At 46.1% G+C, this 18,920-nt stretch overlaps 1 protein-coding gene across 4 annotated transcripts in view; it reads right to left on the bottom strand.

Annotated features, from left to right (window-relative positions):
- PC (pyruvate carboxylase) overlaps positions 1-18,920 on the bottom strand; it is a 1,188,093-nt gene that overhangs the window by 45,537 nt on the left and 1,123,636 nt on the right. For all 4 annotated transcript variants that reach the window (XM_030220280.1, XM_030220278.1, XM_030220277.1 and 1 more), the window contains one exon: positions 18,211-18,459. In XM_030220280.1, the coding sequence (XP_030076140.1) occupies positions 18,211-18,459 (249 nt within the window). The remainder of the gene's footprint in view (positions 1-18,210; positions 18,460-18,920) is intronic.

Raw genomic sequence — 18,920 nt, 5'->3', positions numbered from 1 at the left:
CACAGGCAGAATAAGCGAAAGAAAGTTGTTAGAGTGTACACTGGAGTCGTTGTTGTCATTGCACAACTGTAAGACCTTAACACTGGCTGAACGAATAGAAGTTCTTAAAAAATTAGAAAACAAACAAAGCCAAGCATCTATTGCTAAAAGAATATGGTGTCAATCCCAGTCAAATTTCACATATCTTGAAGCAAAAAGATCAGCTTCTGGAAGACTGGCAAAACAATACAAATCCACACAGGAAACGTAAACGGGCAGGAAAAGCTGAGGATGTAGAAGATGCTCTTTTTTGGTGGTTTTCTCAAGTCAGGAGCAGGGGCGTAGCTACGGGTGGGCCTGGATGGGCCCAGGCCCACCCAAATTAGCCTCAGGCCCGCCCAGAGTCTGAGTCTGTCCGTATCTTCGAATCCTCGCCCGCAGCGACGAACTGGCGGGCGGGGCGCCAGTGCGCCGCTCTCCAGTAGTAAAAGCAGCAAGCCAGCAGGTTTGAGTCCGTCCTTCGCTTCCCTGCCCTCTCTGCGTCCCGCCCGCCCGAAAGGAAATGACATCAGAGGAAGGCGGGACGCAGAGAGGGCAGGAAAGCGAAGGACGGAGGTGAACCTGCCAGCTTGCTGCTTTTACTACTGGAGAGTAGCGCCCCGCCCGCCAGTTCGCCGCTGTAACCTCGGGAGTGGAGTGCAAGTGAGCCAGCCTATCAAGTCCACTGGTCCTTTTGTGCTTTTAACAGTGCCACACCGGAGGAGGATTCGCAACCCTGAAAAATTCCAGTTCTGTCCTTATTCCCAGTCAAGATCAAGCTAAATAAATTATTTACAAGGTTTCAAATTCAGCAGTCCTGGAAAAAGGGGAGGGAGGAAATACCGGTGTCACATGATCCTTATCAGAATCACTTTATAGACAAAACAAAGTGCATTTTGCATAGCACTGCCACTCCTCCTCTCTTAACACATACCCTTATGAACAACCAGATTATTTTTGGGGTCCTGGAACACAGGTTTGTTACAGTCTGACTGTCCCTGTGCTGCCATGTTACTATGAGATTAAAGTCCAGCTCTGGTTTCCAAGTGGCATCCCGGAAATGCACCAGTATAGACAGAAGAAAGTCATGCAGGATATCAGCAGAAAAGCAAGTGCAGGCAGCCACTGGGCAAAACAGGTACAGTGGGGGAAATAAGTATTTGATCCCTTGCTGATTTTGTAAGTTTGCCCACTGACAAAGACATGAGCAGCCCATAATTGAAGGGTAGGTTATTGGTAACAGTGAGAGATAGCACATCACAAATTAAATCCGGAAAATCACATTGTGGAAAGTATATGAATTTATTTGCATTCTGCAGAGGGAAATAAGTATTTGATCCCCCACCAACCAGTAAGAGATCTGGCCCCTACAGACCAGGTAGATGCTCCAAATCAACTCGTTACCTGCATGACAGACAGCTGTCGGCAATGGTCACCTGTATGAAAGACACCTGTCCACAGACTCAGTGAATCAGTCAGACTCTAACCTCTACAAAATGGCCAAGAGCAAGGAGCTGTCTAAGGATGTCAGGGACAAGATCATACACCTGCACAAGGCTGGAATGGGCTACAAAACCATCAGTAAGACGCTGGGCGAGAAGGAGACAACTGTTGGTGCCATAGTAAGAAAATGGAAGAAGTACAAAATGACTGTCAATCGACAAAGATCTGGGGCTCCACGCAAAATCTCACCTCGTGGGGTATCCTTGATCATGAGGAAGGTTAGAAATCAGCCTACAACTACAAGGGGGGAACTTGGCAATGATCTCAAGGCAGCTGGGACCACTGTCACCACGAAAACCATTGGTAAAACATTACGACATAACGGATTGCAATCCTGCAGTGCCCGCAAGGTCCCCCTGCTCCGGAAGGCACATGTGACGGCCCGTCTGAAGTTTGCCAGTGAACACCTGGATGATGCCGAGAGTGATTGGGAGAAGGTGCTGTGGTCAGATGAGACAAAAATTGAGCTCTTTGGCATGAACTCAACTCGCCGTGTTTGGAGGAAGAGAAATGCTGCCTATGACCCAAAGAACACACCGTCCCCACTGTCAAGCATGGAGGTGGAAATGTTATGTTTTGGGGGTGTTTCTCTGCTAAGGGCACAGGACTACTTCACCGCATCAATGGGAGAATGGATGGGGCCATGTACCGTACAATTCTGAGTGACAACCTCCTTCCCTCCGCCAGGGCCTTAAAAATGGGTCATGGCTGGGTCTTCCAGCATGACAATGACCCAAAACATACAGCCAAGGCAACAAAGGAGTGGCTCAGGAAGAAGCACATTAGGGTCATGGAGTGGCCTAGCCAGTCACCAGACCTTAATCCCATTGAAAACTTATGGAGGGAGCTGAAGCTGCGAGTTGCCAAGCGACAGCCCAGAACTCTTAATGATTTAGAGATGATCTGCAAAGAGGAGTGGACCAAAATTCCTCCTGACATGTGTGCAAACCTCATCATCAACTACAGAAGACGTCTGACCGCTGTGCTTGCCAACAAGGGTTTTGCCACCAAGTATTAGGTCTTGTTTGCCAGAGGGATTAAATACTTATTTCCCTCTGCAGAATGCAAATAAATTCATATACTTTCCACAATGTGATTTTCCGGATTTAATTTGTGATGTGCTATCTCTCACTGTTACCAATAACCTACCCTTCAATTATGGGCTGCTCATGTCTTTGTCAGTAGGCAAACTTACAAAATCAGCAAGGGATCAAATACTTATTTCCCCCACTGTATTTATTTGTTACATTTTCCCACCTCTTTGTAAGTTGTATTGGGTTGATAATGATTCTTGAGGTTGGTGAATAATAAAGGATTTTAAGTCAATTTGAAAAATCATCTCCTAGATTGAACCAGTTTATGATCTTAAAAAGATAAAAGATAAGGCCATTTTATTCTGTCGAATACTTTTTCAACACCTGCTGATAAGGCTACAGAAGATTCTTTTTTTATTAGAGGCAATATTTATTTCATTTATGCCCCACATTATCCCAATCATATCAGGTTCAAAGTGGCTCACAGAGTATTATTCTAAGAATACAATCAGGTTCAGTGCATCAAAAGATAACTAAACTTAACAATGCAAATTGATCAGCTTATACAACAATATAAAGACAGTTTCATTACAACATTAACTGAGATAATCCTACTAGCCTTCCTTATCTCGCTATCTTCTATATATCTCCAAGGTTTTTTTAAAATAAAAATATCTAAACCAGCCATTCTACTAGCAAGTTTATTGTAGCTATATTTTGCAATAATTAGTTCTGAAAAAAATTGAATTTGATAAGGTAGTTGATGATGGGCTTCCAGTAGTTTTTATCATCTTTCTTTTTCCAAGAAGAATAAGCTAAGACATGGTGAGGATAAAGTCAATGCCATGGTTGCCAAAGCCTTCAAGTCCCTCTGGAAACTGAAGAGAATTAGACCTTTCTTTCCAACCAAATACCTTTCGTTCACTTGTCCGAACTCTGTTCTTACCATAATTAGACTATTGTAATATGCCCTTTACCTAGGGAACAAGGAATTTGTAACTAAAACTCCCCAAAAAAACCTGTTAACACTGCCACTAGACTAGCTTAACAAAGGTTCCAAGCTTGATAGGGCATCTCTACTCCTCAAGCTACACTGGCTCACTATCAAAGCCAGAATTATTTTCAAAACATGCACGTTCATCTATAAAATAATCTATGGGTTGGCATAAGACTATATGCTGGATTTAATAGATCTTCCACCTGCAATACAGCTCCAACTTCAATGGATTATCTTATTCTACACTTCCCTAGCTTCAAAAATATCAAACATAAATCTATACTAAGTAGGTGTTTCTCACGCCTGGGTACCAAATGGTGGAGTGATATCCCAAGTGAAATAAAATGTATCACCAGTTACCTGCCATTCGGTAAATTCCTAAAGGCCTTCCTTTTTAACAAGTTTCTACACTAAGGGCCTTATTTACTAAGCTGTGCTATAGGCACAGTACTGTTTTTAGCTTTCACTGATGTTAGAATCGCCCATATGAATATATGGGTGTCTCTAGCGTTTAAAAGTACCAAACAGAAGAAGCCTCTACGGTGAATCCACACAGCACATGAAGAGTAAAGGCTGACCACAGATTAAACCAACTGGGGTGATGGTGCTGAGAAAATGCTTTATTGATTATTCAAGAGACCCGACACGGTCCGTGTTTCGACGCAGCATGGCGTGTGCCTCAGGGGTTACAAATATGATTCAGAGAGTATACACGCTATATAAATTGATACCAAAGATGCCCTCTGTACAGTTCAAGTTTCCTCCATATACAAGCTCAGTGGAGAGAACCAACAGCATGGTGGCAACTTCTTTCCTTCTGATGCAGCTTCCTGTTTTTCGAAGGGAGGGAAGGGTCAGAGGGAAAAGTCTGGTGCAGGCCAGAGGCAACCTCCTGTAAGTTAGCCTGCTGCTGGCACTGCAGCACAGAAGACTTCTTAACAGGTGAGAGTGAGTGAGAATAAGCTGCAGAGGGAGAGAAGCTGAATTTGGGGGGGGGGGGGGGGGGGGGAGGGAGAGAGAGGTCTAGATTATAGGGCGGTCTGGATATCACAGTTTTGGGGGGTCTGGATTTCCAGCATTCCAATTTTTGGACTTCTACTGTAGGGTATGGTCTCAAATAGAAAGTACTTTGTAATACTAAGTTCCATTAAGTATTAGGGCAGCGCTAAAAGTGGCATGCTGAAAATAAACTTATGAGACTTAAGTACGCCTGCAGCCACTGAAGCCTGCACTGCAACCCTCATTGAAGTTATGGGGAGTGGGGTAGGGACAGAGCATGGGTGCATTAGGTTGCTGTTTTTTTCTCTTTCAAAAAAGTTGGCAACTCTAGTGCCCACCCATCCAACCTGTTGGCCCACCCAAAAATTGCCTTCTGGCTATGCCACTGGTCAGGAGCAGACAGTTTCTTGTCAGTGGTCCACTGCTTATGGAGAAAGCTAATCAGCTAGCTGAAAGTATTGGACTAACTGAATTCAAAGCCATGGTTGGATGGTTGGAAAGATGGAAGGAGAGGAACAACATAAAATTTAAGAAACAGCATGGTGAAAAACAAGACGCTGATGACTTTGGTGCTGAAAATTGGGTTGTTTCAGTTCTTCCTACCATCTTGAACGAGTTTGCACCTCATGACATTTTCAATGCTGACGAAAATGGTCTCTACAGGCGAGCGATTCCTGATGGAACACTTGCATTCAAACAACCTGAAACTACAGGAAGTAAAACGTCGAAGGACTGACTGATGATCCTCCTTTGCTTCAATATGGATGGGAGTGAGAAGTTGGAACCCCTCGTCATTGGAAAGAGCAAACAGCCCTGTTGCTTCAAGAATGTTAAGCGACTTCCTGTGTCATAAGAGGCTAATGCAAATTCATGGATGACTGGTGAAATTTGGAAGCAGTGGCTAAAGAAGTTAGATACTAGAATGCAAGCACAAAACCGTCAGATTTTGTTGCTTTGTGATAATTGTGCTGCACACAGTGATGATGTCAGGCTGTCTAACGTCAAGGTGGTCTTTCTGCCACCAAACACTACCTCTCTGATCCAATCTATGGATCAGGGCATAATAGCCAATTTCAAAAAACATTATTGGGCTCTTGTGCTATATCGTCTGATGAGTGTTATGGATGACCAGACTGGCAAGGATAAACGTGCTGTTGAATTGGCTCGTAATCTATCACTATTGGATTCTCTACATATGCAGAAAGAAGCCTAGAATCATGTTACACAGGCAACCATTGTGAACTGCTACAAGCGGGCAAGCTTTGTTAAGGATGTGGAGAGGGACGAAGCAGATGTAGCTGTTGCAAACGCGTCAGATGAACAGGCTATTAACATCCCAGCCGGTGTTACAGAAGAGGAGTTTCATCACTATGTAGCTGTTGATTACGATCTACAAACAGCTGACGACAGCACTGATGTCGAGATATGCGCCTACACACAGGTAACGGCTGATGATGAAGCAGATGATGAAATGAGCAGCGAGGCACATGCTGACGAAATTCAACAACCTCCTGTCACTTTTGCAAGAGCGCTGGAGAGTCTCAACACCGTGCAGGCCTATCGGGAGGCCACTGGATGTCAGTGCTATAACAATTTTTATCGTCTGGCAGACGTAGTCTATGGAACTCACAGACACAATCGTGTACAGAGGACTATGACTGATTACTTCAAGTAAGCCTAACGTCAGTTAATGGAGACTGTATAATGTCAGTTAACGGAGACTATATACTGTACATATAATAAACAGTACTGTACATATGTTTATCAGATGTCAAGCTTCTTTGGGTCACAACGGTTAAGTGCACACAATGGTTAAATGCACGCTCCGGTTAACTGCATGTATTTCTTTGGTCCCAGACCCTTGCACTTAAGCAGATTGCACTGTGTGTGTAGATTGTAGATTGCACTGTGTGTGTGTGTGTGTGTGTGTGTATATATATATATATATATATATATATATATATATATATATATATATAAAAACATACACAAAATATTACCAACACATCAATGCCACACAACAACACCTCATAAAAAATACGATACATAAGAAAAAAACCCCTAACAGAATACCAACAAAAACTACATACTTGTAAGAAATAACCAGGGGGGAACACTCCTAGGAGATTTCTTCAGGTATATTAGTGAAAGGAGGAAGACTAAAAATGGAATTGTGAGACTGAAAGATGCTGCGAACCACTATGTGGATAATGATGAAGAAAAAGCAAATTTGCTAAACAGATACTTTTGTTTTGCTAAACAGATACTTTTGTTCTGTTTTCACAGAAGAAAATCCTGGAGAAGGACCACGATTGACTGGCAAACGTACATATGAAAATGGAGTGGATATAGCACCGTTCACAGAAGAGAGTGTGTATGAACAACTTCAAAATCTAAAGGTGGACAAAGCAGTGGGACCGGACGGGATCCACCCCAGGATATTGAAGGAGCTCAGAGAAGTTCTGGCGGGTCCTCTTAAAGATTTGTTTAATAAATCCTTGGAGACAGGAGAGGTTCCGAGGGATTGGAGAATGGCGGATGTGGTCCATCTTCACAAAAGTGGTGATGGGGAAGAAGCTGGAAACTACAGACCGGTAAGCCTCACTTCGGTTATTGGAAAAGTAATGGAAGCGATGCTGAAGGAAAGGATAGTGAATTTCCTGGAAACCAATAAGTTGCAAGATCTGACCACATGTTTTTACCAAGGGAAATCGTGCCAAACAAATCTCATTGAATTCTTTGACTGGGTGACCGGACAATTGAATCAAGGACATGCTATGGACGTAATCTACTTAGATTTCAGCAAAGCTTTTGACACGGTTCCCCACAGGAGGCTCTTGAATAAACTAGACGGGCTGAAGATAGGACCCAAAGTGGTGAACTGGATTAGGAACTGGTTGATGGACAGACGCCAGAGGGTGGTGGTTAATGGAATTTGCTCGGATGAGGGAAATGTAAGTAGTGGAGTGCCTCAGGGAATGGTGCTGGGGCCGATTCTGTTCAATATATTTGTGAGTGACATTGCCGAAGGGTTAGAAGGTAAAGTTTGCCTTTTTGCGGATGATACTAAAATTTGTACAAGAGTGGACATCCGGGAGGGAGTGGAAAACATGAAAAAGAATCTGCGGAAGCTAGAAGAATGGTCTAAGGTTTGGCAATTAAAATTCAATGCGAAGAAATGCAAAGTGATGCACTTAGGGAGTAGAAATCCACGGGAGACGTATGTGTTACGCGGTGAGAGTCTGATATGTATATTCCTTTATTATTAGATGTATGATGAACTAAAATATGTATCTTTATTTATCACTTGTTATTTCTTACGAGTATACCACAGATTTTACATGTAATACTGATGACTGTTATTCTTCAACATGCTTGATAGATTTTATCATTGTTTTTATGTTTGTTTTTGGATGTTATGGATAATACATTATAATACGATTTATACAATTTATTTGTAATATGATTATTATTTATTTTTGTTGGCAGACCTTTCATAAATCTAGATATGATTTTTAATTTTAAAATTTTGATATTTTATTTTCTAATTAATTTTTTAAATATAATTGTATAATAATTATATGTTGGTTTATTTGTATGATCCATATATTCGATTATGTTATGTGTACATATATATATGTGTAACATTTTATTCTATTATAATAGTGTCATTTTAATATTATGTTTTATTATCATGGTGTTAATGTGTTATCAGCCGAGTCTTTGATTTTGTTTTTTTATATAATTTGCCTTTTTATTTAATGTGTCATATTGATTTTATTATTATTGTTTTATTTATTTTGTAGTCCCTGATGCAGCCCTGTTGGGTGAAACACGGCCTGTGTCGGGCATGTTTTTTTAGATGACATTCTTTCAATAAAGCTATATTTTAGATTTCCATCGATCTGCTTTGTTGTTTTCCATCTTGGAGTTTGCAGATTGGCTGCCTTGCTGTTTTCTTGAACCTTCTCTAGAAGTCTGCATGGGAAAGGGATTCATGGGGACGCCATTCAGGCTGTCAGGAGTGAGTACCACGGGGACATAAGTAGGCTTGCATGGTTCCTGTGGGGATGGAAGAAGTTTCTAAGCGGTTCCCATGGGGACAGGTGTACTGTAATCCCGCTGCTTCTAGCAGTCTGTGACCAATGCTGCTGATGAGCTCGGGTGATAGTACTCAACGACCCTTCACTCCTTTGCCTCAACTCCATCTGAGCCCAAAAACTGGAAGAGAGATAGAGGAAGCGCATGCATACACGTGGGCATGCCCGCCATGAAGAAGACACTTGAGTAGTAAGGAGGAGGCCCGGCATGCAACTCCACCACTCAGATGGATCCAATCTGGGGCTCTACCATTCTAGCCATGTTCTCTCTTTCCTTATTTGCATGCCAGGGCAGGGCTGCAATAGGAAAGTAGGTAATAGAAATGAATCATGCTGCTGAGTGAGCACAGCAGGCTCTCCAGCCAGGTCCGCTGCCAGGGTATATATACTAAGGTTCAAAAGGCAGTGAGAACATCATCAGCTGATTCAGCTGACTTTCAGCTTCAATAGCACAGTGCAGGTGGCACAGAATCAGAGAGGAGGGAGCAGCTAAGGAGAGAAGCGAGCACATGGGCAGCAGCGCTGGAGGAGAGTAGGATGAACTCAGCTGCAGCATGTGCTGAGCTGAGCAGCACATAGCACTGGAGAGGAGAGGAGGCAGAAGGAGCTGAGCACTAGCTGTGGCAGTGACCAGAGGACAGAGGGAGGCAGCAGGAGCTGAGCACTAGCTGTGGCAGTGACCAGAGGACAGAGGGAGGCAGCAGGAACCGAGCACTAGCTGTGGCAGTGACCAGAGGACAGAGGGAGGCAGCAGGAACCGAGCACTAGCTGTGGCAGTGACCAGAGGATAGAGGGAGGCAGCAGGAGCTGAGCACTAGCTGTGGCAGTGACTGGAGAGAGGGAGGCGGCAGCAGCTGAGGCAGTAACCAAAGGCAGCAGAACTCAGCACTAGCTGTGGCACCAGAGGAGAAAGAAGGCAACAGGATCTGAGCACTAGCTGTGGCAGTGACCGGAGGAGAAAGGGAAGCGGCAGGAGCTGAGCACTTGCTGTGGCAGTGACTGAGGCAGCAGGAACTGAGCACTATCTGTGGCACTGGAGGAGAAAGAAGGCAGCAGGAGCTGAGCACTAGCTGTGGCACTGGAGAAAGAAGGCAGCAGGAGCTGAGCACTAGCTGTGGCACTGGAGAAAGAAGGCAGCAGGAGCTGAGCACTAGCTGTGGCACTGGAGAAAGAAGGCAGCAGGAGCTGAACACTAGCTGTTGCTCCGGAGGAGAAAGAAGGAAGCAGGAGCTGAGCAGCTGTGTGGTGGCACCAGACCAGACCAGAGAAGAGAAGAGGAGGCAGTGAGTAGTGACTGAGTCCTCCAGGACTGCACAGAGGTGAGTCATCTGATTATTTTTAATTTTTATGTGCAGTGTGTACAGGCAGTTTTTTCTCTCTCTAGAGTGGTGGGAAGTGGGGAACTGGGAAGTGGTTTTGTTTCTCTTCATCAGCTGGCTGTTTGTATCAGAGCTGCAGCTACAGTACACCCCCTTGTTTCTTTTGTTGAGGGTTTTTAGTGTCTTGCTATTGTTGGCATTTTTGCTCTGTACAGTAGGAAATAAAATTTATTTCTCATGTGTTGTATTGTTTTACAGAGACTGATTTTGTATTTCAGTACTGTGTAACTTTGTTATAGCAATGGAAAAGAAAGCTGACATTCAGAAACTTAATGATTCAAATAGCGACCGTGTTTCATATACGAAAAATAAGGGTAAGAGTGAAGTATGAAATTTCTTTAAATCGGTATTGGTCGATGACAAAGAAGTATTGTGTTTTGCTCGAGATGCAAGACAATTCTGTCTTGGAGATCACATGATGGGACAAATGGCTTATGGGCTCACAAGGACTATTGTGCAAACCAAATGACAGCAATAGAGATTACAGCTATACCAGGCTTTTCTCTATCAAGTAATACCAATAAAGTACACCACACAGCCACTCCCCTTCTGTTGGGATCAAAAGAAACAAACATTTGGGCGGACTGTCTGAATGGGCTTGTCCGCTCCAGAAAGAAGGCCAATGCTCTTTTGCAGTCCAATGTGTGCAACTGACGTTCAGCAGGGCGGGTATGAAGATGGGGAAAGAATGTTGGCAAGACAATTGACTGGTTCAGATGGAACTCCAACACCACCTTGGGCAAGAACTTAGGGTGAGTGCGGAGGACTATGTTATGATGAAATTTAGTATATGGAGCATGGGCTACCAAGGCTTGGAGCTCACTGACTCTACGAGCTGAAGTAACAGCCACCAAGAAAATGACCTTCCAGGTCAAGTACTTCAGATGGCAGGAATTCAGTGGCTCAAAAGGAGTTTTCATCAGCTGGGTGAGAACGACATTGAGATCCCATGACACTGGTGGAGGTTTGACAGGGGGCTTTGACAAAAGCAAACCTCTTGTCACGTTTTCCAAAGCAGGAACTAGGTTTGTGAGCCCTTGGGCCACTGCCAAGGAGCGGCAGTGGCAGGCAAAACCACCCCACATCAGGGACAAGACAGAACTCTGACAGAAACAGCTAGACTTCACCTGCACTTGGCCACACTTCCCCAGGAGTTGAGCCCCTGGGTGCAGGTGGCTGGCAGGACTTGCCGGACAGGGCCGGAACAGGATACCAGCAGGGACTAGAACACACAGGGAGGCTAGGCAGAATACTAGACTAGGACTCTCAGACAGACAAGGGGCAGAGCTGAAAGCTGCAAGCAGCCACTGATACAGGGAAGAAACACTGATAGACAGAACTGAAAGCTGCCAGGCAGCCACTGAGCAAGAAACACAGGCAACCAAGAACTAGAAAAAGACATACAACAAGAAACAAGACTGGGAAACAAGCAATACAGTACAAGAAGCAACACAAAGACTAAACTAGAATCAGGCAAGAATACAGACTATAATCTGGACTAGGCAGAAGTGCAGCAAGCACCCCAACATACCAGGGCCTTAGGCGATGCAAAGGCAAACACAGAAGTTTCCAAATGGCTAATAAGCCCAGCAGCAGCTGAGATTCACTGCAGCAATCACCAGGCAGCTATGGGTGCTGAGCAGGCTCAAACAAGACAAGCCAGTCTGGCAGGCCGGAAGATCCGGACTGGACTGGGCTGAAGTCTGGAACGGGAAACAGCACACAGACAATCCAATGCAGCCACCAGGTCTGGCCACCAGAGGGCAAGAGGAACACAAATCAAAACACAGGCAGAAAGCATACTGAAGCACAGAGAGGCTTAACACACACAAGTGCAGTATAGTGGAGTAATCAGAGCCGTACTGGAAGCAGCCAGCACACAGAGACAGAACTAGCTCAGAAAGACCAGACAGAAGCCAGCTTAGAAGTTGACCGCCAGAAATAAGGTAAGCCTGAGAGGGGTCACGACCACAGATGTGACATCTCTCATGAAGCGAACAACTAAAGGCTGTCCAGAGATAGGCTTACCTTCTACACGGTAATGATAAGCACTAATTGCACTAAGATGAACTCTTACAGAGTTGGTCTTAAGACCAGACTCAGATAAGTGCAGAAGGTATTCAAGCAGGGTCTGTGTAGGACAAGAGCAAGGGTCTAGGGCCTTGCTGTCACAGCAGATGGCAAACCTCCTCCATTTAAAAAAGTAACTCTTTTTAGTGGAATCTTTCCTGGAAGCAAGCAAGACTCGGGAGACACGCTCCGACAAACCCAAGGAGGCAAAGTCTACAATCTCAACATCCAAGCCGTGAGAGCCAGGGACCGGAGGTTGGGATGCAGAAGTGCCCCCTCGTTCTGAGTAATGAGAGTTGGAAAACACTCCGAACTCCATGGTTCTTTGGAAGACAACTCCAGAAGAAGAGGGAACCAGATCTGACGGGGCCAAAAGGGCGCGATCAGAATCATGGTGCCGTGGTCTTGCTTGAGTTTCAGCAAAGGTTTCCCCACCAAAGGTATGGGAGGAGGCCCTTGCCCCAATGCAGGATCAAGGCATCTGACGCTAGCCTGCTTTGGGCCTGAAGCCTTTAACAGAACTGAGGGACCTTGTGATTGGTCTGAGTGGCAAAAAGATCCACCGAGGGGGTGCCCCATGCTCGGAAGATCTTGCGTACCACGCCCAAGTTGAGCGACCACTCGTGAGGTTGCATTATCCTGCTCAACCTGTCGGCCAGACTGTTGTTTACGCCTGCCAGATACATAGCTTGGAGAAACATGCCATGTCGGAGAGCCCAAAGCCACATCTGAATGGCTTCCTGACACAGGGGGCAAGATCCGGTGCACCCCTGCTTGTTGATGTAGTACATGGCAACCTGATTGTCTGTATGAATTTGAATGATTTGATTGGACAGCCGATCTCTGAAAGCCTTCAGCGCGTTCCAGACCGCTCTCAACTCCAGGAGGTTGAAGTTTCCTGGAGGGACCAAACTCCTTGAGTGTGGAGCCCATCGACATGAGCTCCCCACCCCAAAAGAGATGCATCCGTCGTCAGCACCTTTTGTGGCTGAGGAATTTGAAAGGGACATCCCACGGTCAAATTGGATCGAATTGTCCACCAATAGAGGGAACTGAGAAACACTGTGGACAGCTGGATAACATCCTCTAGATCCCCCGCAGCCTGATACCACTGGGAAGCTAGGGTCCATTGAGCTGATCTCATGTGAAGGCGGGCCATGGGAGTCACATGAACTGTGGAGGCCATATGGCCCAGCAATCTCAACATCTGACAAGCTGTGATCTGCTGAGACACTCTGACCCAAGAAACAAGGGACAGAAGATTGTCTGTCCTCGCTTCGGGGAGGTAGGCGTGAGCCGTTGTGGAGTCCAGCAGAGCTCCTATGAATTCTAGTTGTTGAACTGGAAGAAGATGGGACTTTGGGTAATTGATAACAAACCCGAGTAGCTCCAGGAGTTGAATAGTCATCTGCATAGACTGCTGCTGAGCTCCTGCCTTGGAAGTGCTTTTCACCAGCCAACCGTCGAGATAAGGAAAGACATGCACTCCCAGCTTGCGTAGTGACGCTGCCACTACCGCCAGGCATTTGGTGAACACCCGGGGCGTGGAGGCAAGACCAAAGGGTAGTACACAATACTGAAAGTGCTGTGTTCCCAGATGGAATCAAAGATACTGCCTGTGAGCTGGCAGTATCGGAATATGTGTATAAGCATCCTTCAAGTCCAGAGAGCATAGCCAATCGTTTTCCTAAATCATGGGAAGAAGGGTGCCCAGGGAAAGCATCCTGAACTTTTCTCGAATCAGATATTTGTTCAGGGCCCTTAGGTCTAGGATGGGACGCATCCCCCCTGTTTTCTTTTGCACAAGGAAGTACCTGAAATAGAATCCCAGCCCTTCTTGCCCCGGTGGAACGGGCTCGACCGCATTGGCGCTGAGAAGGGCGGAGAGTTCCTCTGCAAGTACCTGCCTGTGCTGGAAGCTGAAGGACTGAGCTCCCGGTGGACAATTTGGAGGTTTGGACATCAAATTGAGGGAGTATCCTAGCCTGACTATTTGGAGAACCCACTTATCGGAGGTTACAAGAGGCCAACCTCTGGTGAAAAAATTTTAACCTCCCTCCGACCGGTAGATCGTCCGGCACAGACACTTTTAAGTCAGCTATGCTCGCCTGGAGCCAGTCAAAAGCCCGTCCCTTGCTTTTGCTGGGGAGTTGCAGGGGCCTGTTGAGGCGCACGCCGTTGACGTGAACGAGTGCGCTGGGGCTTAGCCTGAGCAGGCTGACGGGAAGAAGGACTGTACGTGCGTTTACTGTAAGCGTAGGGAGCATTCCTCCGACTCCCATAAAAACGTCTACCTAAAGAGGTAGATGCTGAAGGCGTCCGGTGGGAGAGTTTGTTGAATGCGGTTTCCTGCTGATGGAGCTGTTCTACCACCTGCTCGACTTTCTCGTCAAAAATATTATCCCCCCTGGTAAGGAGCGTCTGCAATCCACTGCTGGACTCGATTCTCCAGGTCAGAGGCACGCAGCCATGAGAGTCTGCACATCACTATACCTTGAGCAGCGACCCTAGATGCAACATCAAAAGTGTCATAAGCACCCCTGGACAGGAATTTACAACACACCTTCAGCTGCCTGACCACCTCCTGAAAAGGCTTGGCCTGCTCTAAAGGGAGCTGATCGATCAAGTCTGCCAGTTGCTTCACATTATTCCGCATATGGATGCTCGTGTAGAGCTGGTAGGACTGGATCTTGGCCACGAGCATAGAGGAATGATAGGCCTTCCTCCCAAGAGAGTCCAGAGTAATGGACTCCCGCACCGGGGGCGCCGAGGCGTAATCCCTAGAACTCTTGGCCCTCTTGAGAGCGGAATCCACAACCCCAGAGTCATGAGGTAACTGGGTCTTCATCAACTCCGGGCCCCCATGAATCCGGTACTGGGACTCAACTTTTTTAGGGATGGTGGGGTTAGTTAGTGGTTTCATCCAGTTCGCCATCAATGTCTGCTTAAGGACATTATGAAGGGTAACAGTGGATGACTCCTTAGGTGGCGAAGGATAGTCCAGGACTTCGAACATCTCAGCCCTGGGCTCATCCTCAGTGACCACTGGGAAGGGAATGGCCGTAGACATTTCCCGGACAAAAGACGAGAAAGACAAACTCTCGGGGGGAGAAAACTTTCTCTCTGGTGAAGGAGTAGGAGCAGAAGGAAGACCATAAGACTCCTCATCCGAGAAATATCTTGGGTCCTCCTCTGCCTCCCATGAGGCCTCTCCCTCGGTATCAGACACGATCTCTCTGACCGCAGTCTGAAGCCGGGCCCATCTCGATGCCGAGGAGCGATGTCCTCAATGACGGTGTCGAGAAGTAGACTCCCATACTGACGGCGATGAAGCTCCCTCCACTGACGTCGAAACCACTTGGGTGGCAGCCAACGCCGAAGGCTGCACCACGGACAGGGAGCCAGACGCCGCATCTATCAATGGTACCGTAGGCGCAAGCACCGCCGGTACCAGAACAGACGATCGCAGCAGCCTTTCCAGGATCCCTGGAAGAATGGCTTCGAGGCGCTCGTCAAGAGTGGCTGTAGAGAAAGGCTGGGGAGTCGGTATAGGAGTTGAAGTCTGAATCTGCAGAGGAGGCGAAGGCGGTATCGGGCTGTCCGGAAAAGTGCGCATCGACACCTCCTGAATGGAGGGTGAGTGGTCCTCTCAGCGTCGACGCTTCACGGGTGCCGAATCCTTCGGCGTCCCGGAGCTCTCGGTTCCGTGACAGGAGGGCGACCGATGACGGTGCTTCTTCGCCTTTGCTCGAAGCACGGTCTCGGTACCCCCCAGTACCGACGAGGAAGACGTGGAATCCAAACGTCTCCTCGGGGTCGGGTCCGAAGAGGGTCGGTCCCGATGGGCCTGCACCGCAGGAGCCCTCGAGGCAGGTGGAGACCCACTCGATGGCCCACTGCTGCCAGCGTGAGATGGTCTTTTGACAGCCATTACCTGCACTCCGGACATCGATGCACTCTCCGGTGCCGACATTGACACTGCCGCAGCCGATCTCGGTACCGCTGCCGACGTCGATGCCGAAGAACCGGGCGAAGCATGGAACAGGCGCTCCCACTGAGCTAATCTCGATGCTTGAGTCCGCTTTTTAAGACAGCGGCACAAAGTACAAGCGTCGGGGCGATGACTCACCCCAAGACACTGAATACACGAAGCATGTGGATCAGTGACCGAGATTGCCCGGCTGCACCAAGTGCACTTCTTGAAGCCGCTGGCGATCTTCGATGACATCGATGGAAAAATTGCGGCGGCAGCGAAATCAAAAGACACGATGGCGCCAAAAAAGGGGAAAAACAAAACCCTGTACGGGCGGCTAACAGGGCCGCACACGAAATGAAAACAAAAAAACTTCCGACAAACTGGAAAAGGAAGGGAAGTCGCAAACTTTTTTTTTTTTTTTGAAAGAACAAGCGAGCGTACTCGCAAAAAACAAAAGAAAAACGGCGAAAAATCGCAAGATTCTCTCTCCTGAGGCGCAGAGCGACGGCAAAACAGCCGCCCTAACCGCGGAAAAAAAGAGACTGAGGGGCATGTTCGCACGACAGGCGGGAAGACGGCCGCGCATGGGTGGTATGCGCACAAGGGCTCTAGCAAACTTTGTTGCTAGGAAGAATTCCGGACCTGGGGCTGCCGTCGGACGTCAACCCATCAGTGAGAACAAGCAGCCTGCTTGTCCTCGGAGAAATCTGAGGTATGCATATATTTTCTTTCATTAGCTATTAGAATATATTATATCTATTTGTGATGACGATACTACTTGCAAAATATACCTTCATATTCAGAACGATACCATCTGCTTTTACTCAGGTGGATGCATACATGACTGCCACTGACAAAATTACTGATAACATCTTGTCTTACTGGAAGTCAAAATCAACTAAGTGGAAAAATCTTTCTGGAGTTGCCAGACGAGTCCTTGGTGTGCCTGCTGCCAGCACATCATCAGAAGTTCATTTTCATTGGCTGGGCATGCTCTCGAGGATAGATGATCACAGCTAGGAACACATACTGTGGATGGACTTCTGTTTCTAAATGGATTAAAGAAATAACTGCCCAATATTCCTGACTGGTTATTGTTCTGTTACTTGGTGGTTGTCTGTGTTTTGTATTTTTATTAAAACTCAATAAAAACTAATTAACCTTCAGAAGCAGATGCTTCTTATTTTTATGGGGACAGGCGGGCAGGAGGAAATTACTTGCGAGGATGGGCAGGGACGAGTTAGATTTTGGTGGGGACAGACTGGGATGGGTTGGATTTCTGTTCCCGTGCAACTCTCAAAACCCAACCCTGCCCTCCCACCCTTACCCCCAAGGCAGGAAAATCCTCCACTCCTACCTTTCCACTGAAAGCTGTAAGAACCCTAAGAGTCTTCCTTACACCATAAAATAAAGAAGCATTGTGTACAGTCTCTTCTCCACGAGTCTCTGATACACACACAATCAAGACGAATACAATTTGGGATTTGATTCCACAAGAATGGAGAAAGATAGAAAAACGCTCCCGCTCTGGTAGAGCTTAGCCTGGTCCTCTGTACAGCCAGAACCACCAACCTATGGTCCTGTAAGGCTCTTAAGACCCTAGCCGGGGTGTAAGGAATGGTCAAAGAATGCAAGTAACTTGGTTGGAGGGAACAGTATGCATTATGAGTTAGAGCTAATATTTTCAACTGTACTCTAAGAGACACTGGAAGCCAATGGTATTTAAAAAAAAAACCAAGAGTACTCATAAAACTATATAGGTATACACAAAAAAAGTGTACACACCAAAAGTTCATGTGTAATTTGTATGGATTGTGGATGTACATATGTATTTTATAAAATATGAGGGGTACACAACAGAATACAAGCATAAATTTACATCATTTTCAGAGCAGGTATAAATGTGTGTGAGAGAATTTGTGCACTATTGGAGCTGGTTCTAGGTGTTTATATTATAAAGTCACATAAGCATCTTTTTATACTTTTCAAACAGGCACCTACTTATAATATTTTCCCCAATTTGTGAGCTCTTATTACACCATGTTTCCAATCCATGAGGACCAAAAAAGTAGAGTAGGAAATATTAAGGTGATGGCCATCCCGCTCCCATCTTTGCCAAGATGGCTACCCTTACCTCAAATTCCTCTGCAATCTTTGGCCCATCTAGGAACAGCCGAGTACTCAGACACTCCACAGGCCCAAATTGGGAGTTGAAGTCCTTGAACTCATCAAAAACCTTTGGGTACATGGCAGCCGACATGACATCTTCTGGGGTGATGTCATCCTCATGCTTGGCCTTCAGGCCTTCCTCTAACTTAGTGAAGTCCATGGCTGGAAGGGAGGCACCAGGTCGGCCCTCAATGCGAGGAAGGCTTTTCAGCACCTATGGGAAGAGATGGTCTAGGTCAAAAAGGAGTAAGAAAAAAAACTGCAGTAGCCCTGCTCCACTCACTACCTGTAAGTTAAGAGAGGCTGGGTTCAACTGCACATTGCAAAATGGTAGAGACTATTATAAAGAACAAAATTACAGAGCATATTCAAAAGCATGGATTAATGAGACAAAGCCAACATTCATTTAGTGAAGAGAAATCTTGCCTCACCAATCTATTACATTTCTTTGAAGGGGTGAACAAATATATGGATAAAGGTGAGCCGGTTGATACTGTGTATCTGGATTTTCAAAAGGCATTTGACAATGTACCTCATGAAAGCCTCCAGAGGAAATTGGAGAGTCATGGGATAGAAGGTACTCTTCTATTCTGGATTAAAAACTGGTTAAAAGATAGAAAACAAAGAGTAGGGTTAAATGGTCAGTATTCTCAAAGGAGATGGGTAGATAGTGAG

This window comes from Microcaecilia unicolor, chromosome 11, assembly GCF_901765095.1.
Source record: "Microcaecilia unicolor chromosome 11, aMicUni1.1, whole genome shotgun sequence".
Classification (NCBI taxonomy): domain Eukaryota; kingdom Metazoa; phylum Chordata; class Amphibia; order Gymnophiona; family Siphonopidae; genus Microcaecilia; species Microcaecilia unicolor.
The sequence above is the reverse complement of the archived record's forward strand: the minus strand, read 5'-3'. Positions and strand labels throughout refer to the sequence as shown.